The following is a 20,816-nucleotide window of genomic DNA, read 5'->3' as shown; positions in this document are numbered from 1 at the left end:
TATATGAATTGTGACACATTTAGCATATAACATGTAAGACAATTACAATAAAAATGGGACACTACTTATCATTTGTGTGTGTATTAGCACCCTCATAGAATAATTAAGAACTATCTCTGATTAAATATTTTATTATTATTATTATTATTATTATTATTAATAATAATAATAATAATAATAATAACAACAACAACAACTACTTCTTCTTTCGCCGTTAGGGGTCGCCACAGCGGATCATCTGCCTCCAATAATAACAACAACAACCATAATAATAATACAATAATAACTATAACAACAACAACAATAATAATAGTAATAATAATAATGAAATCATAACAACAACAACAATAATAATAGTTACAGTAATTATGACAATAATAATAATAAAATAATAATAACAACAGCAATAATAATATTAATAATAGTAATAGCAAGCGTATTATTATGATGATGATGATGCTTATAATAATAATAATAATAATAATAACAATAATAATAATAATAATACTAATAACAATAATAATAATAGTGATAGCTACAGTATTTATAATAATATTAATCATAATAATGGTAGTAATAATAATAGTTAAAGCTACAGTAATAATCACAATAATAATAATTATTATAATTATAGTAATAGCTATAGTAATAATAATAATAATTATTATTATTATTATTATTATTAATAATAATAATAATAATAATAATAATAAGAAGAAGAAGAAGAAGAAGAAGTATATTAACTATAGTAATAGCTAAAGTAATAATAATAATAATAATAATAATAATAATAATAATAATAATAATTATTATTATTACAATGAGGTAGAACAAGGTCTACCTGAGCCAGCTGTGCGTCACCCTGGCTCGGGTTACAGACAGTGGGTTGGACCAGGATCCTGCATAACTTTCCAAAAACACGCAGCTGCGATGACTGCGCGTCTGGAGGAACGAGGCGAGACGGAGTGATTCCTCCAGAGAAAACGACGAGCGGAGCAGGGCTTCGGGGAGAGAGGAACAAAGCTCCGTTTCTCCGAGGTAAGTGACGCTCTCAACCGCTGAGATTTCAGCGCATGTAGATTATTATTATTATTGTTATTATTATTGTTGTTGTTGTTATTATTAGAGCCATTCCGTTTAAATATTGGATTATAAAGATCCAGCTCCGGCGTTGTGCTCTGTCACGGGTCCACGTTGTATACCGGGAAAAAAAAAACCCCACGCTTGTGGTTCTATTTCTGTTCAGTTGGGTTTCTCTAGTTTTCCCCACATACTTCAGTGCGAGGAGGAGCTTGTCCAGACTCCTCCATACTAATGAAAATCAGATGTTTTTCTCTCTTGACCTGCCTCCCTTGGAGCTCCAGACAGCACTCCGACACAAATAGACTCTACTTAACCACGCGAAGCCCAGATAAAGTCAGTGAGCTCAGAGGAAAGTTGGAAAATGCGTGAGTTCAGGACCAAATTCCCAGATCTATGAACACATTATCCACCCAAAGGGATTGCTCGGAAAAACAATTGAGACCCATTGAGAATGCAAATGTAGATATCATATAATATAAAATAAAATGTACAGAGAGTTCTGTGTGAATGTTGTAATATTACAAACACTTAAATTGTGTGTGTATATATATATATATATATATATATATATATATATATACATATATATATATATATATATATATATATATACACATACACACACACACACACACATGTTGTGTGTGTGTATTTAAGTCCTTGCTCTTAAATGTACTTAAAGTATTCAAAGTAAAAGTACTTGTCACATCCAGTGCCCTGATGTAACAGTCTATAATAATTCATGAAGTGCTACCTTTCCCTTTTTTTTTTAATAGTAAAGGTGGTGTCCGCAGTTTGATAGATCCAGTCCCTGATTCTTTTACCCTATCGTGACATAAATAATAGATCCTGGCTAAAAAATACAAACTCAAGTCTGTGCGTGGGAATGGTTGGAATACTCTCTGAAATGGAATATACTTCAGTAAGTGCAGATACTGGAAAGAGGAAGCGTGTACTTGCAATGCGTTACTTTCCACTACTGGCTTCAGATGGGAAAAAAGCCAAGCAGTTGCTGGACATGCTGCTGAGCCGCAGTGCATTGACCCCGTCCGCCATCTAGTTTCACTCACTAAATACACAGCCCCTTATCTTTAACGGGTTTTGATTCCCCAAAACGAGGAACGTTCCTTCTTTTGTCGGTTGAAAAGTGCCAGTAGGTTCTATAGCCATAAAAAACGGAATGTTACATATGCAGTCGTGGGAAGGAACACGTGTTTTGTTGCTGTACTTAAGTAAAAATGTCAAGCATCTGTATTTTATTCCACAACATTTCAACACAAATATCTATACTTTTGGGTGTGAGGAAATATCTATACCTTTTTGGATTTACGCATGAAACTGCTCATCAATTATTCATCAGGTCCATGTCCTTGTAAATTACTATGACGCAGCATAATCTGTTTTATTTGAACATTATATTCTGTATCTGCACAAGCATCATCTGCATAAAAAAGGTACAGCAGCACTTCATGATGTTTTATAGACTGTTCTATCAAGGCACCGGATATGACAAGTACTTCAAAACTGAAATACATTTAAGACCAAATAAATAATTATTTACTCTAACTTAAGTAAAAATGTCAACGTGGTAAGTCTTTTCTTTTTTACCGGAATACTTTTGTGTCCGGGTAAATGTAAATGTGATGTAATGCACTGCGTCAGCGTAAGAACCCAGTTCAACAGAATCGTTTGTTCTGCTTGAGGCCAACCTGTGCTCTGACGACTCGTTGGAGCTTTGTTGTCATCGTTTCCTTTTTTTTTTCCATCGGCCCGGAACAACCTGCAACATTTCTTTCGTCATCATTTGGCCTCGCAATCAATAGTTATAGGGTGTACGGCGACCGGGTGGTTAGCACTGCTGCAACACAGCGAGGAGGTTCCTGGGTTGGAATCCCGGGGGCCGCCCCGGCTCCTTTCCGAGTGGACTTTGCGTGTTTGTGTGCGTGTGCTCCGGTTCCCTCCCGACGTCAAAAGACACGTATGTTAGAGCTGCCTCCTGCGGCGGGTTCCCGGTTCGATCCCCGGCTCGCTCACGGTGGCACGTCGACGTGTCCTTGAGCGAGATGCTGAACCGCTTGCGCTTGCCGCCGCCATCCATGTGTGAATGTGGATCGTAAAGCGCTTTGAGTGGTCGCAAGACTGGAAAAGCGCCGTATAAATGCCCCTGACCAAGACACGGTACACCGGCTGCCCACTGCTCCGAGGTTTGGGGTCGGTCAAACGCAGAGGACTAATTTCGTCGTAGGCACCGCAACGACAATAGGGGGATATTCTTCTCGTCGATCTGCTCTGAAGAATACACTGCCGCGCCTCGCCGCACACCCGAGACACGCAGTGTATTTCCTGGGCACGGTGGCAGACATATCGGCCTGCGTCAATGTGTGATGTGTCGCCCCACCGAGAGATTCCAGAGCGTCTTCTCTGGTGGAGCGGCCCCCAGCGCGGCTCCGGGAGGTGGGGGGCGACCGGCGAAGGGGCGATAAAACCGCGCGGCGTCGCTCCAAGACGGGCGGCGAGCGGCGGTCGGGGATCACAGCCGTGTTTTCAGTGTTAAAATGTAAAAAGAAAAGTCCAGCTAAGCGTTGTTTCTGGAGACGGGGGACAGGCCGAGCTCTTAACCTCTGCGGGGAAACGCTGAGATGTAAAGGCGGGCCCGAGCGGATGGCAAGCGCAGCGTTATAAACGAGTAGAAATAGTAGGATCCTGAAATATATAGACCTCTTCTCGCTTTTTCGAACAATGTTTGCAACAAGAAGCGTTTGTGTTAAATATATAATATAAATATATTATTTTATTTTTGTTGGGAGCTTCACATCTTGTAATGCCAAACGGTGAAGCATGTCTGGCATCACCTGCGATGGAGTTACATTTCTGCAAATGTGTTTTAATTGTCCCCTTTCAAAGAGCAAGTAGGACGACGTAAGACGGCAATTGTTTTTTTTATTGTTAAGAACATCTTCAGAGACGCTTTGTGCAATTTGGGTTTTTTAGCAATGACAGTTACTGCAGCAATAGGAATGTGTCACAGGTGTGTGTGTGTGTGTGTGTGTGTGCATTTCGAAACACGCTAGGCATACAATGGAGCAGATGACTAACGTGTGACAAGTACAGGGGGCAGGATTTGAAAAATATTTGTTAGGGTGGAGCGCATTGAGGAGGGATCTGGGCTCCTGACATCAAACTGTTGTACAATACCTTATGAGTTATGCACGTCGGCACCGCCTCAGGTGGGCTTGAGCTCCTTAGCTCGGAGATATTTATGAGTTGCCTCTATCCAAGCAACCAGACATTAGGCGGCAGTTCCCGAACAAGCTTTTAATGAAAACAAAACACTGGTGATTCTCCCCCCCACGAGGACATGACAGAGATTCCCGAAATCTAACACAGTCACACGGGTGTATTTGCACAGTGTCCATTTCACCCCAACCCGCTGTGCCAAAAAGAGCCTTCCAGACACTCTCCAGCCGATGAGATAGCGGCAGGCGAGTGTGAACCGCAGGCTTCATGTTTCATTTAACAAACAGTGGACTCCGCCTTGCCTCAACAAACTGTCATAATCCAATGAGCCCGTGTGCCAAATTTTTAATTGCCATACAGTCTGTGATCTGCTGCTGCTTAAGGACAAGGCCTGAGCTTTTCACTGAACATCATAGTGCACCGGTGGTCCTGCGAGCTCGGCGGCCTGGGATATGTTTTAGTTCCCGACTGGTGGGTCACGGTCCAAAACTGTATCGTGTGTGCATTTCCACATCTACATCCACTTTGTCAAAGCAAACAAATCCGGTGGTTTACTTTTTATTTTCCAGATGGTAAAACTGCATGAAGGAAGCTGGGGAAATCAATGAGTTTTTACCGCTCATTTCACTTTTGGCTTGTTTTGTATTTTGAACTCTGCACACAGGCATTGCGGAGTACCGCACTATTCATTTTGTCAGATATATTAGAATGGTTCATGTTTGGGCCGTGACTTTGTGACCTAACGACAGAGGACAAATCTGGATCCTGTGGCCGGGCCAGTTGAGAAGCGAGGATCTCATTATTTTTTGTGCGCGAGGTCAAAATACACCAAGGGAGTCTGACGCAGTGAATAATGTTTATGGAATTGCAGACCCATTCGCTGGTGTTTCCGCAAACCTGCGCCGTGCTCAGGCCCGACCAGGATGTCGGCCAAGTACCAGTCGGGGAGGATTCCAGAAAGAGTGTGAAAGTGTGTGATTCCCTTTTATCTATTCTATTTTATTTTCTTTTATTTTCTTTTAATTTGATTTTATTCTATATATTTTTATTTTATCCTATAGTATTTGACTTACTGCATTACGTTTTAGGAATCAGTTAGTTGGTCAAGTAGAAATTCTTAGGTAGCTACTGTGTTCAGTCTCGGACATATTGTGTGTAATCACCGGGTGCGTTGCATTGACATTTCACTGCATATGGATGGATGGATGGATGAATGGATAGAAAGGTGGATTTCAACCGAAACCAGGGACAGGGTGGGAGAGACAGTTGGAGAAGTGGGGGACAGTAGCTCAGGAGAGGGGGACAGTAGCTCAGGAGGTAGAGCTGGTTTTCTAGTAATCTAAAGGTTGCTGGTTTGATCCCAGGCTCCTCCTGCTAGCATGCTGTAGTGTCCTTGAGCAAGACACTTAACCCCTAATTGCTCCTGATGGCTGCGTCCGTCAGTGTTTGAATAATTGTAAGTCGCTTTGGATGAAAGCGTCTGCTCACTGCAATGTAATGTAAAGAAGTGGAGCTCCAAGGAAAAGGCAGGGCGGCCTGACACACCCTGGCATTCTGCTGAGCATAATTATTATTGTGCCTTAAATCGGCCTTTAATTCCCACCCACAGAGATGCCTCTTCCTCTCCGACTGTCTCCTCGTGGTTTGCATTTGTAATTAACACCCTCCCAACAGATACAGTCCTTGCACCCATTTAGACGGGTTGCGATTGTAAAAATCCGCCTTCACATGTCCTTCATTCATCTCCACGGCATAACCTGCGACACAGTCGTTTGTCTGAATGTTGTACGACAGGACAAATTAAATGTACTGAAGCCCTCATGCTCTAATGTCTTTAAGCTTACTGGTTACGAGGCCGATTTTAGTTGATTCCATCAGGAGAGCAATTTTTGTTTTTTGGCTGCGGGTCCAGTAAGTCACCGAAGATTTTGACATGTTTTACGTCTTCTCACGGAATGAAGGTTAAAAGTTGACACCATCTTTACGTGCAATGAAAAGACACAGCAAAAGAGATTAAGAAGAGAAAGAGAGGAGAAAAGTCACACCTGAAGTTGATCATATCATTTAGATGACCCCATGATAAGATAAAAAAAACAAAAAAACAACGTATTGTACCTTTCGCTGTCACTCTTTGTGACCAGGCCAGAGAATGCATATCTCTGGGCTCCTCGTGTGCAAAGAGGAAGATCCACATGCATGAAGAAAGGAAACAACAGGCACAGAGGAAAGGGAAAGGGGTTGGGTTAATAAATTCCTGTGCAGGAAGGTGAGTCACTGAGGGAGTGATTGACCTCAGCCGAGAGAGAGAGAGAGGGAGAGAGAGAGAGAGAGAGAGAGAGAGAGAGGGAGAGGGTTGTCATTCTGCCTGTCTTCACAAACAGAGATAAGCTTCACCGTTCAGCCTGGTGGAAGGGGTGTGGATCGGAATGCGATCTTGAGGCCATGGCCCCTGGACTCTGTCCACCGTGCAGATGGCACATTCTGCTGTTTACTGTGTGTGTGTGTGTGTGTGTGTGTATATGTGTATGTGTGTGTGTCTGAGTGTGTGAGTGTGAGTGTGAGTGGAGTGAAGAGCTTGGGGTGACACCATTCAACATGATAGAAATTACACATTTTGTATGATGTATTAGTTTATGACGCGTACAAAAGGAATGTGTGCGTATGTGTGTCTTAGCCGCTGACCCACAGATGACCTTCGATAGGATAGTACTCTCCTTTTACCCGACTATTATTAGACTGATGCGAGGGGCCCGCCCAGTTGTAGGAGGATTACTAATGACATAAAAGGGAAGAAACAAATAATTTTTCAAGATCCAGCATAAACTGCCAAGTCGGCAACCATGCATTAGCTGTTGGGTGCCAAGACCGACAAAATGGTTAGTGAATTGACAAAATGGTTGGTGAACTTTAATCATGTTATCAATGTGTGGTAATGATCCTATGTAATTATTCATATTTCAACAGTCTGACTTGTTTCACCATTTCACTGTGCTTATTTTTTTAAACTTATGATAAGGGGTTGATAACGGGGCAACTGAGCACTAACATGGTTGACAATGGCCCAAATCTCGTTGCCTGGGGCAACTGGGCAACTGTTATTGTGTTCACAAGTGTGAAAAATGTATATGCAAAGCTGACACCGGGCTCGTTCAAGGTAGAAAATATCCCTGAAAGGCTTTTAGCTTGAAGGAAGGGGCATTGCCACTGAGTTGGGAGTGACACAATTTTTCAATCCCTGCTGCTGCCAAGGAGAAATGGCAGACATCATGGCCGGTCTGTCTCACGGGTGGCTGTGTGTCTGTCTTACTGACGCAGACTGACCATTTTATCTGTGAGTCACCAGTCAGGACAAAGTCGCCTGCTGTCTGGATTATTAGTGTTACCTTTCATCCAGCAGACTTTGTAGTGCGCCGCACCTGTCTCTCTGTCTGTGTGTCTGTCTGCCTGTCCGTGTGAGTGTCTGGAAAAGCTCCTCCTATAAAGACCAGTCATTGTATGATGTTAAGCTGCAACACCTGGCACTTCTCCAACTCACCCTCTAGGTCTGCAATAGACCTAGAGGGTGAGTTGGAGAAGTGCCACCAGCCGACTTATCAAGAGGTCTATAAACTGGATGTGATGTAGCTAAGCAGCGTCAAACGGCATTGCTCAGTGGATTTGCTGCCGCGGAGAACGACTTGTTTGGACACGAAGGGAGTCTTGCTGTTAAGTGAATAACTAGGGCTCGGCCCTGCATCACGCCTCGGGCCTCGGGAAGAGAGAGAGAAAGAAGAAGCAACCACCAGGCGTTCACAGATTTAGCGTCGGTTTATTATATATCAAACTTGGAGCTAAAAACCGGCTTTTAATGGTTGTAAAGAACACGGGGTGGAGACGGAGCCTGTTCATGCAAGACCCAGGCGCTGCACGTAGGTAAATGTATTCCTCTGTGTGAGACGGTGAAACCTGTCGTCCGTTTGCATGGAGTTAGATTGAGACCTAACAGACGCGGCGGGGGACGGCATTACAGTCGGACGGGTGCCGGACGGACGCGGCAGAATTCCAACCATGAGCTCCCAAACGGGCCTCACCAGCGGCATGCTGTGTAAGTGCTTGGTCAAATCCTTTTTTTTTTGTTTTGTTTGTTTTTCCTTCCACCTTTATGTTCCAATGGTGGAGATATTTAATTTAAGTTTGCCGCTGCTTGCTCTGCACCCCATCCAGTCCAGAGCATCAACGAGGACCTGAACGCGTCCCTGGCCACAGCCGACGAGCTGTCCAGAGAGTTCAGCTCCCTCCTGCAGGAGGCGTCGACCAGCGGCACCTCGCAGGCGGCTTCCCAGGTAAACACACACACATACACACATACACACATTCACACATACACACACTCACACACACTCACTCACCACTCAGACGCGAACTATGACATACCCAATAGGTTTTTACATATGAACAGAGATTTGACCATCACTCTGTGTGTCTTCTTATACCTGATACACACACTTCACCTTTTACGCAAGAGTGTGTGTGTGTGTGTGTGTGTGTGCTTGTGTGTGTGTGTGTGTGTGTGTGTGTGTGTGTGTGTGTGTGTGTGTGTGTGTGTGTGTGTGTGTGTGTGTGTGTGTGTGTGCGCACGTGCGTGCACGTGCGTGCTTTATAAATAAAGTTTTCCCTTGCCCATCCCCGCAGACCACCTCCCTCATCCCCAGGGAAAAGCCTCAGTCTATGGGCTCATCCTCCTTCCCCTCCAGCTCCAGCGCCACCTCCTCCACCAGAGAGGGAAGCGGTAGAGCCGCCTCCTCCGTGCCGTACTCCCCGAGCCCTGCTAGCCAGCACTCTCTGGACACCATCCTCTCCGGCGCTAAAACCCCGCCTCCCTCCTCCGTCTCCTCCTTCCAGTCGCTCTCCTCCCTCCAGCCCCGGCAGGACAGCCACTCCCCGCTGCCCCGCTTGGGGTCCGACAGCTTCTTGTACAGTCAGCAGAGCCCCGAGCAGTCGCCTCGCCCCCAGCGGTGCGACTCCCCGATTCGGTACAACAGGAGCCCCCGTGGCTCCCTCAGCTACATGGAGCGCAGCCCCTCCCCCAGCCCCACCACTGCCCCCTTCGACCAGCCCATGCATTCCAATCAGCTCCACCCCTCCTCGGGGATGCTGAGCCCGTACGACGCCGGCCAGACGGGGCGCAGATCCCCCCGGCACGAACGGAGCCCCTCCCCTCGGCACTTCAGTCATTCCATGGCCAGCACGCTGCCCCGGAACTTTGGAGGCTTCAAGCAAACTGGTGAGTAACCGCAGTGAGTGAAGCGGGACTGCAAACCTGTGGTGATGATGTTGCAGCTGTACAAACACAACAGTTAGTCATTTATTACTGATAAGATGTAGCTTAGCAATACATTAAAGGCAAGTATACCAAAAATATTATTGATTTAAAGTTTTTAAAGTGAGAAATCGGCAGAGATGGGAAATCACAGGTTCAGAAAGTAACAGTTCTGCCGTGATTTTGCTCCACCCATCTACTGATCAGGCTGATTTAACTAAGTTGGACCTCTAATTCGCATATCCACTTGGGCTCAAAATCCTGGATTGGAGATTTACTTTCCCAACCTGGAATTTCCACCAAATTAGCTGATAACTTGTCCTCCTATTGAATTCAAACGGGAGTAGTAAAAAAAATAAAAATAAAAAAACCTGTCTGCAGCTGCAAAGTGTGATGTGGACTTGAGGGAAACTCACGAGTCACCTTTTTGACCTTGCTTTGATGGAGACTAGTGAACTAAAGCAAGAGTGCACCAAAAAACGCAGTGTGGATCGTGAAGAAGTAAATCTTTGCGCTGTAGTGCTGCTCTGTGCTCAGGATTATTTTAGTACCGCTCTATGTGGAGCGTTTTATGTCGAGGTGGAAAATTATAGGTTTCGATCCACTCTGCCAAGAGCTGACTCTTAAAAATAAGTTATGTTTTGCTTTCTAATCTCCCTTTACACCAGTGGTCTGTAACTGGTGGCCAGCGGTCCCCATTCGGCCTGCCAAGAAATCAAAGCCAGCCCACATGCCTCTTTGATACCAAATATTTAATGTTTTTACTTGTATTTATTTTGTCTCTTTTATCGAAAAAAAACCTCTCTCTCTCTCTCTCTCTCTCTCTCTCTCTCTCTCTCTCTCTCTCTCTCTCTCTCTCGCTCTCTCTCTCTCTCTCTCTCTCTCTCGCTCTCTCTCTCTCGACAGAGGAGCGCTCGCAGCACCAGAAGGGTCCCGGCAAATGGAACGAGACGGATCTGGATGCGTCGTTCGATCGGAAACCTCACCACACCTACGACAGTGAGTCGACGACGCCCGCGCTCGGCGTGTGCGGGTGTTGGACCACGCCTGCAGCCGCTGCACCTCACGCTCCGCTTGAACTCGACGGGCTACGGAGCCCAGAGTTTGTCCACCGGAGGAATCTAGTCTCGTGGCGGACCAGTTATTTATTTTCGAGAATTGTTTAAAGAGATAGTCGTTGAAAGTCATTCGCCGAGGAACGTTGTGATCCTTTGTCTCCTCCTGAACTGATGAGCCTGAAACAGAAATTGAGTACCATATCGATTCATGATTTTTTTATATTTTCATTCACGTTATACGCACAAAATTCCTTTGATATCACACGCAGGCAAACCCAATGTACTGTGAGAATCGACCCTGCCCTGACTTGAAGTTCAATGCAAGACGTACAAAGCAGCCTTGGCTCCGGGCCAGGGCCGCGCAGCGTGCCTCTCCGCCTCCTAACAAAGCTCTTTCCTGTTCCAGAGACAGACTGGCTCAGACCCTCCGTTCCGAACAGCAGCTGGAGAGAGTCCAACCTGGACGGCCCTCCCCCGGCCCCAAGCCTCAAAAAGGTATCCGCCGCGTACGGGGATCTGTCGAGTAGTGACACAGACACGAATCCTGCTTGTATGCAGTGTGTTGTGTAATTAGACTGGAGTGGGATTGACCTGTTTACGAGAAAACGGCACTGGGGCCGCACCTCCTGCTCCTTTGGAAAGCGAGGGTGTACCGGTGCCTCAGCATTGTTTTCTCAGATAAAAAAAAAAAACAGGGTTGGAAACACCTTTCAGATCAGAGGAGTTATTTCCAGGAAGGATCATACGATAGGATTAGGACGTGTCAGTGTGTGTGTGTGTGTGTGTGACAGACTGTGTGCGTGCGTGCGTGCGTGCGTGCGTGCGTGCATGCGGCATTCTGTGTGGGTTCACTCCATTAAAATAAATAAACCGGTCAAAGATTTTTGGAAGGGGTGTGTCGCCATGCGATTCCATTATGGGTTTGCAGTTTAAAACTGAACTTGCGGATTCCAGTCTTAGCTTTTCATGAATTTGCCACCAGCGCTTCAACAAATCCATTCAGGTCACGGGGGGCTGGAGCCGAAATGTGAAACCTACAAACAATTGTCCTACAGAGACTGGGCACTTTTCTGAATAGGTTTTCTTGTTATACCATACAGCTGAGTGGGACCAGACGAAGAAAATGGTCCTTTTCTCCCGATGCACTGATTTATTTTTCGTGCTGCAGGATTCCCTCTTCGGCTCCCACCAGCCCGTCCACGGCTCTCTCCCCCGTAACGCCCGTATATCCGTGCCGCCGGACAAGGCTTCCCTGGCACAGCCCCCCTATCACCCCCAGCCCATCATCAGCCGGATCTCCATCCCCCCGTTATCCCCCAGGCCCCGCCAGCGCCAGCCCATCCCCCTGTCCGTCATCATGCGTCTCCAGAACCCGCGCTGGGACGCGGGCTCCTTGCGGTCCCCCAGGGTCCTTGGGAAGGAAGGGGACAGGCTGCCCTACCTGCCCGTGGCCCCCCAGCCCAGAGAGTCCCTCCCCAAGCCGCAGTTCCAGCTGCAGCCACCAGAGCTCCGGCAGCCAGCCTTCTACAGCGAAGGTAAATACTGCGACCAATAATATGTTTCTTTATAAATACTATATATATCTTTAGAAATACTGTTTATATCTTTATTACATACTATATTGTGCTGTTATTGAAAAATAATGGATGCCTAGGAACATGCACAGGTTCTCGTTCCTAACAATGTGGACACTAACAAAATGTAGGAAATATTGGGGTTTTATTTTTTTATATTTTTGGTCTGTTTACTCTCAAAAGTCAACTTTTTTCAAACTTCCATTGAACTATGAACATGCGTCGAGAAGACTGATACCCGACCATGAGTCAAAGAATAATAATGACATTTCATAATTGTTATTAAAATATTGGAAACCATAATAAATAAATAAATAGATAAAATATTGTTGAAGGATTTTAGATATTGTCTGCCACTCCTCATTTTTTAAGGCTCTTGTTGTGCAATAAAAATTCAATACAAATTCAGATGAATAATACGTTTTCCTGCATGTTTGTTACTCTGTCTTCGCAGTGCTGAACTCGGGCGACGTGGACGCAGAGTTGGAGAAGCTGGACCTGGTTCATCACTTGCCGGCCATTCTGGAGGCTCCAGGCACACCGGAGCGGGGCGGCGAGGACCCGGGGGGCCCTGCCGTGGCCCCCCGGCCCCTAAGCCCCACGCGGCTACAGCCGGTGGTGGCCCCGGAGGCCCAAAACCAGGAGATCCCGGACCTGGAGGAACTGCTCCGCATCCGGGCGGAGATTCCCCGAGCGCTGAAGAGACGCGGCTCGGTGGACCAGGCCCTGCCCCTGAAGAAGGCGTCCCACTACGAGCCCAACCAGTACAAGCATCTGATCAACAAGCTGTTCCGCAGGAAGGCCATCCGCCACAAGGGGGAGCAAGGGAGCGAGAACAGCAGCTCCTCGGAGGGAGAGGACTTCTGCTCGCCTCCCCCTCTGGCTGTCACAACCGTCCCATCCACACCTGCCGTCCACGACTACAGAGTAAGAAGGAAGCTTGTGTTGTTCCTTTACTTTACTTCACTTTACTTTACTTCCCACGTCGGGCCGGCAAGCCACACAAGTGGCCGCCAATCTTCCGACCACCAGACGATCCGCTCTTCCTCCTGAGCCACTGCCCCCTCAGTTTTCCGTCTGTTTCGTTCCTCCAGAACTACCACTCCATTCTGCGACGGTCCAGGGAGCGTAAAGAGTCTGGACGCCGGGCCAGACTCAGTCCACTGGTCCTGCTGCTGGACGGGTCCCTGGTGGGGGAACTGGAGACCGTGCAGAGGGCGGTGCAGGAGGTAGGGGGGTGTGTGTGTGTGTGTGTGTGTGTGTGTGTGTGTGTGTGTGTACATACTGTATATATACCATTGAAATGAATGCAGCAGGTTTTACAAAAGAAGGTAGTTAATACAAATGGTGTGCTGCTGCTATTATCATATTCTACTTTTATGTATTATATTATGTATTTTATATTCTTATCTATTATTATAAATACGTGGGCAGTAGAATCTAAGAACTGAAAAATATGAATTTTTCGGCAATAGATACAGACGACAATAGGGTTTCAGCCCTACAGGCTTGAATCCCTAAACAGTATATTTTTCCATTCAGAAAGTATATTCCTTACCATGTTAATGTTTTTAATATATATATACTGTATATATTCTACCCATTTGTACTATTTTACTTTCATGCACTAATGTTTAATAAGTACAGGTTTAATACGCTCATCATTTATATGCTGTGTTGTGTAACTACACTACACAAAAATATATTGAAACAAACATTAACCTAACTAAAGCTGTACTTCAGTGGTTATTTTGGTCGTCAGAAGCAACCCCAAAATACATGAAGAATATATTTACGTCATATTACATATAACATCCTAAGTGCTACTTCCAACACAGTAGTAAAGTAAAAAGTTTTTCCATAGATGATCGACCCCAGCCAGCCTAACGACGAGGGCATCACCGCCCTGCACAACGCCATCTGTGGAGGACACTACAACGTGGTGGAGTTCCTGGTTCGAATCGGAGCCAACGTCAGCGCTCCAGACAGCCACGGCTGGTAAACAACCGCCCTCCTTATCCAAACTCTCCCATCTTCCTTCATATCGCTCTGTGCAGTAATCACTGCGTTCAGTGGCTGGAATGCCGTCTTGGCACTTCCTCCGTTAAAGGTGTGCGTCAATGATCCCTCCACCCCAGAGGCAAGTGTCACCAATTTGCCAAATTTTCTAGAAGTCCTGACAAATCCCTTGTTGTACTTCTGTTCTGTCAACATTTCAAACCCGTCTTTCAGCTTCCTCCCTCAGGCAAATGCCACACCTTATAATATCTGTGTATTTAATTCACTTGCCAGGTGGCAGTTATAATCCATATCACTCAGAACCACAAATCCAAAATAGTTTGTTGATAGTTTCTTCTTTTGGGGCTTGGTCGGGCCAGTTCCGAGCCCCACAGGGTGGCGCCAGAGAATCAGGTTTGATTTGGGGAGGTCTGACATTCGGGAACCCCTGGTCTAATCCAGTGGAGGAAGTTGATCCCAGCCCTCACCTGTAATAATATCTTTAATGGAGATGCAATAAATGTTGAAAAATATCTTGGATGTCATGCTCAGATATGTATATGTCCATGCATTTATTAATTCTATTAATCTATCTATTATCTATGTATTAATCTATTTATTTTATAGTAATATATATATTGTCTATCTATTAATCTATATTTTATCTTTTAATCTATCTATTATATAGCTATTAATCTATATGTCATCTATCTATTAATCTATTTTATATCTATTATCTATCTATTAATGGGTATATTCCTTCCTCTTCAGGACTCCGCTGCACTGCTCCGCCTCCTGTAACGACCGCCCGCTGTGTGAGTTCCTGGTGAGGAACGGAGCCGCCGTCATGGCCGTGACGGAGAGCGACGGAGCGTCCGCCTCCCAGAAGTGTGACCCGTACGCCGCGGGCTTCGAGGAGTGCGAGAGCTTCCTCAGGGGTGAGGAGACCACGCACACACACATATACCTATTATTTTTTGGGTTTACATGGATTCAAGGGTCACTTTTTTATGCGTGAAAGTCACAAAATTATTATATCTGAGGGAAAAAAATGCAGTTTTCCCTGTGCGTTCTGGGCACACTGATAATCACAGGAGGAGAGTTGACCAAAGAGTGTCATTCAAGAAGCCTTTATGATCATGGCTGCGTGGGTTTAAAAAACGACGCTGTTTAGGTCCACGACGCTGTTTAGGCAAAGGATCCATCACAGGGAGAAAAAAAACAAAAAATATATATGAAAAATAAGATATAATATGTATATCATGTAGAAATAATTATGTAGAAAATAAATGTAAAGCAAATCCACACCACCAATTATATGTATGTAAAATGACACCAGTAAGACATGGCGTCCTCATGTTTTCCTCGTGGCCTGGATATTTTGGGGCATCGAAGGAAGTTTCCCAAATAACCCAGAAAATCTTTTTGGACACGTTCTATGAGTGCCCACTCCTGTTACTATTACTTCTCCTACTGCTCATACTACTACTACTCCTTCTACTCCTACTACTACTACTCCTCCTACTATTACTACTCCTACTCCTCCTACTACTACTATTACTACTACTACTATTACTACTCCTACTCCTCCTACTACTACTATTATTACTCATTCTACTCCTACTACTACTACTCCTCCTACTATTACCAATCCTGCTACTACTATTACTACTCCTTCTCCTACCCCTACTACTCCTAATACTACTCCTTCTCCTACTCCTACTACTACTCCTACTATGACTACTACTACTCCTACTACTACTACTACTCCTACTATGACTACTACTCCTACTACTATTACTACTCCCCCTCCTACTACTACTACTACTCCTTCCCCTACTCCTACTACTCCTACTAATAATACGACTCCTACTACTACTATGACTTCTACCACTACTACTACCACTACTCCTACTACTATAACTATTACTATTTCTACTACAATTACTCCTACTCCTACTCCTACTACTACTATTACATTGCTATTACTATTATAGATACTATTACTACTACTACTACTACTATTTCTATTACTACTACTATTCCAACTACCACTACTTTTTTACTTTCACATTTTCCACCACGGAGCACAGTGTTTCTCCTCTCCTCTCCTGATTTGGCTGTTCTGCCTTTTCCAGGTGTGGAGGAGGCCATGGGGGTGGAGAACAGCGGGGTTCTGTACGCGCTGTGGAGCTACCCGGCTCAGGCCGTGGACGAGCTGAGCTTCAGAGAGGGCGACATGGTGACCATCCTGCAGAAGCCCGAGGGGGTGGACTGGTGGTGGGCCTCGCTCTGCGGCAGGGAGGGCTTTGTACCCAACAACTACTTTGGGGTAGGACGCGGCCACCTTCTGCCTCAGTGCCCAAATATCAGGATTAGGGAGTGATTCCTGTTTTTGTTTTTGTTTTGTTTTTACCAGTTTAGCAACTGATCTACGATGACCTTTTCAAATTAAGTGAAGTGCAATTTTCCAATTGGAATTCCTAGCATTACTAATTTCTGATGTATTAGACCTGTGAAGTTTTTTCATATAAAGGACACTCAATTTGATGCACAGGCCAAGATGTTGTCTCTGGGACCCCGATCTGATGAGATTTGTATTGTTAGATATGATTTATAACTAAAAAATGTCATTGTATAGAAATAAATAAGGAGCGCTACTCCTAATCAGTACATTAAAAGACACAGAGAAACAAAAACAAAACAAAACAACCTCAGCAAACAGCCACAGCCAACAACACAGGTTCTAAATAAGTACAATTAATAAGTACATTTAATTTTGCACTAGAATAAGTGTACTTGTTGCACTAGAATAAATGTTAAATAAATTATTGCAATAATATGATTGTTAATATTGCACTAGAATAAATAAATAAAAATGCACTAGTATGAATGTAACTATTATACTAGAATAAATGTAATTGTTGCACTAGATCCAGTGGGTTTGCCCTAGAAAGACAGTCATCATATGGCACGTTAGAGTTCGTTCAATGCTTGTTGGAGTTTGTGTGCTTATGGCCCAGGGAAAGAAACTGTTCTTAAGTCTGGTGGTCCGTGCTTTGATGGACCTGTAGCGCCTGCCAGAGGGCTAAACACGTAAAACAGGTGGTGTCCAGGATGAGAGCAGCCGGCGTACCGCACTGAGACACAGCACGCCACTACACTCCCGACGGAGGGGCGGTAGAAGCCACCAGCTGCTTTTCTCCCAGCCTGTTTTTCCTGAGCACTCCCCGGAAGTGTAGTCGCTGATGTGCCTTCCTAACGACCACAGTGGTGTTTGCGGACCGGGAGAGGTCACCAGAGATGTGGGTGCCCGGAAATTTGAAGGTGGGCACCCCTTCCACGCAGTCCCACGTCGATGTAAAGTGGGGCAGGGTCTGCTCTGTGCTTCCAAAGGTCAATGATGAGTTCCTTTGTTTTTGCGGTGTTCGGTGTTCAGGTGTCAGGTTGTTTACCGAGCACCACACCGACAGTTTGTGGACGTCATCTCTGTAGGTCAACTACAGCGGCGTCGTCATCGGCGCGTAGGACATGGAGCAATGGACTCAGCACGCAGCCTGGCGGAGAGCCGGTACTGAGTGTGAGGGTGGAGGAGGGGTTAGGGCAGAGTTTAACAATTTGTGGGCGGTGAATGAGGAGGTTCTTCATCCAGGCGCGGGCGGGAAGGGGGAGGTCTAAGTCGGACAGTTTGTCTGGAATGCGGAGCTGGAGTGCGCGAAAAGCAACCGGAGCGTCTCGCTTCGTGTTCCTGTTGAGTGAGTATGTGGGTGGTGGAGGCGGTGTGAGGCGGGTGGAGGCAGCGTGTCTATGTTTGGCCTTTTTTTTTTTTTTTTTACCTCAAAGCGAGCAAAGGAACAGTTTAGTTCCTCTGCCAGCGAGGCGTCGGCGTGGATGGTCCCAGGGTTGCCGCCCTTGTAGTTTGCGATGTGCTGTTTTCCCAGCCACGCCCGCTGTGGGTTATTGTCTGTGAAACGGTCCTCGAGGTTTCTCTTTTTCGGCCTCCTTGGCCTCCTTCGATGCCTCTCCTCGGGTCGGCTCCACCTGGGGCCTGGTGTCTGGCCTGGCAGGGCCCTACCGCCCGACCTGAGGGCGGCGTCGTGGTCTCTGAGAAGTGTCCGGACTTCACTTGTCATCCAGGGTTTTCTTATTGGGAAAGACCACAAAAACGTTTGTCAACAGTGACATTGTCCAACATTGATTTAGTGTCTCTACTATAGTAACAAGTAACAATGAAACTGGGATCAAAGCAGTCATTATTGTACGTCTTCTAGCGGTGCTCACGTCTTGTAAAATAATGATGACGATTAACTACGTATGATTTTGCTGGGGACCCCCTGGATCCCCTTGAAGGATGGTACCCTGACCCCACGTTGAGAACCGCTGTTCTAGACAATGTGTGTCAACCCCCGCTGAGACCCCTTAAATTGGAGTGCTACATTAGGACATCATCTCTTTTTAAAAATCCTCAAGTCATTCAAAGCCGTGAGATCATCGGCTTCCATCAATGATGTCAAACAGAAACCTCAACACCACGCCCTCAATGCCACGCCCTCAACGCCTCCTCGCTTTGTCTTTCAGCTTTTCCCGAAGGTGCGACCCAAGTCCCTCTGCTGAGCTGCCTCCCACGCCGGTGGGGACGAGGGAGACGAGGTCCCTCGCAAGACGTGGCGGTGGCTGTCTCGCTGCATTTGTCGGGAGATGAACTTGTGTTTGCGAAAAGGGAGGGGGGAGGAGAAGCGGCGTCGTTTTGGTGTTCATCAGTATTCATCTAACTGGACAGTTCTCGTAGGAGGTGAAAAGAAACGCATTTCATTGTGTTTCATGACGGTGTGAAATATTTCTTTCCGGGCGAGACCCGCCCTGACCTAACCCGACTAAACCTGCCGGGGAACTTCTGTTCCTCTAACAAAACGCTTAATGAGGCGTGACCTCTTTACAACAAAATGACTGGTTAACAGTCACAGGTGACGGAGGTGACGGAGGTGACGGAGGTGACGGAGGTGACGGAGGTGACGTTGGCGCCAAACTAGCAGCACCGATGAGTCATTGCTTTTATTTAAAAAAAAAAAAAAAAAAAAAAAAAAAGTGTGTGTGTGTGTGTGTGTGTGTGTGTGTGTGTGTGTGTGTATATATATATATATATATATATATATATATTTCCTCCTCCGAGAATAACAAGAATTTGTTGGTGTTATTCTCGGCCGTGACTCTCCGTGCATAAGAGAACCATCGTCCACTTTAAGCCATGCTGGAAAGTCACTTTTCATACATTTTCCGAAGTGAATATAATTATACTCTATATATATATATATATATATATATATATATATATATATATATATATATATATAATTTTTTTTTTAGATTGGAAGACATTTTCGCTGTTTTGTCTGCATCTTCAGACAGTGACTACACGTTAATTTCTACATTGTCTGGAGATGAGACAAAAGAAAATGGATGACCAGATAAATGATGTTCATCACTGTCAGCGACATGGAGAATAAAGATCTCTTTTGTAAATGTTTATTTTCATGGTGTTTCTGAGCGTTTTTGTAATGGATCTGTTGTTGCTGTCTTTTTCATAAATGTGTTTCCCCTTTACATGTCGGGAGACTGCTGTGAAGTTAACCCTCTAGGTGTGAAGCATTTAGCAAAACCACGCAGTACGATATAATTTTAATATGCCGTAAAATAAAATGGATCAATTAAAACACATCAGACGTGTGGGTCTTGTTTCCAGCAGAATGACCTGGTGGTGGTTTGACTGAGTGCCGGGACCTTGTACCTCCAATCACCACTGAATAGCAGTAGCGAGCGGTGCGGTTCAAGCACTGTATAAAAAAAAACAAAAAAAAAACTAAATTGCCACTGAACTACTGTAATATGAAAAAACTTTTTTTGAAAGGAATCTTTGGTCAAAGGACAATCAGTAGTGTCACGGGGTGGGTGTTGAAAACCGCCTATTAGAGCTTTTGTGCTTCTTTGAAGTTAAAGCTGGATTGTCTTGCTCCATCTGCACCACGGGGCACTAGAGCGATGGCGGGGATTTTCGTTTTTTTGGTTTTTTTTTCCTCCCCCTAATGAATCAATTAGCAGCTCTATTATGTACGCCTGCAATTACTGCAGAGAGACACGCATTATTAATATTACTTTAATTAAATCTCACTCAAGTCTTTTGATCTGCGGGCCGTCCATACCCTGCTGGAATTAGGGAGGCGACGCTTCACCACGATCTCTGTGTAAAGATTAATGTCGGCGGCATGTGAGAGGAACGAGGCCTGGTGTTTTCGGCTGCACCGTCCAGCTCTGTAGTGTACAATAAGCATATAGGTAATAACCTTTACCCTCACCTTAACCATCTAATGCAGTGGGGTGCAAATCTGAAATAATGACAGCAAAGGAGACACACACACACACACACACACACATATATGTGCAAATATATATATATACACTACTCACAAAAAGTTAGGGATATTCGGCTTTCAGGTGAAATTTCAGGATTAACCTAAAATGCACTATAACCTTTACAAGTGAACTTAATTTGACCTTCTCTAAACTTTTGAA

General features: G+C 45.2%; 1 protein-coding gene across 2 annotated transcripts; it reads left to right on the top strand.

The window, feature by feature from the left end:
• The first annotated feature begins 941 nt into the window (after window positions 1-941).
• ppp1r13l (protein phosphatase 1, regulatory subunit 13 like) lies at window positions 942-19,538 on the top strand. Of its 2 annotated transcripts, none has more exons than XM_080006569.1 (13): window positions 942-1,038; window positions 8,291-8,404; window positions 8,524-8,642; window positions 8,992-9,583; window positions 10,526-10,618; window positions 11,084-11,172; window positions 11,846-12,212; window positions 12,706-13,178; window positions 13,346-13,480; window positions 14,116-14,249; window positions 15,021-15,187; window positions 16,388-16,581; window positions 18,828-19,538. In XM_080006569.1, the coding sequence occupies exons 2-13, from the start codon at window positions 8,368-8,370 to the stop codon at window positions 18,861-18,863; spliced, it is 2,436 nt and encodes an 811-aa protein (XP_079862695.1). In that variant the 5' UTR covers window positions 942-1,038; window positions 8,291-8,367; the 3' UTR covers window positions 18,864-19,538. The 2 variants fall into 2 exon arrangements, with proteins under 2 accessions (XP_079862695.1, XP_079862696.1); XM_080006570.1 differs by having other exon boundaries at window positions 982-1,038; window positions 8,287-8,404.
• Window positions 19,539-20,816: the final 1,278 nt, after the last annotated feature.

The sequence above is a fragment of the Zeus faber genome (genome assembly GCF_960531495.2).
Source record: "Zeus faber genome assembly, chromosome: 9".
Lineage (NCBI taxonomy): Eukaryota > Metazoa > Chordata > Actinopteri > Zeiformes > Zeidae > Zeus > Zeus faber.
The sequence above is the reverse complement of the archived record's forward strand: the minus strand, read 5'-3'. Positions and strand labels throughout refer to the sequence as shown.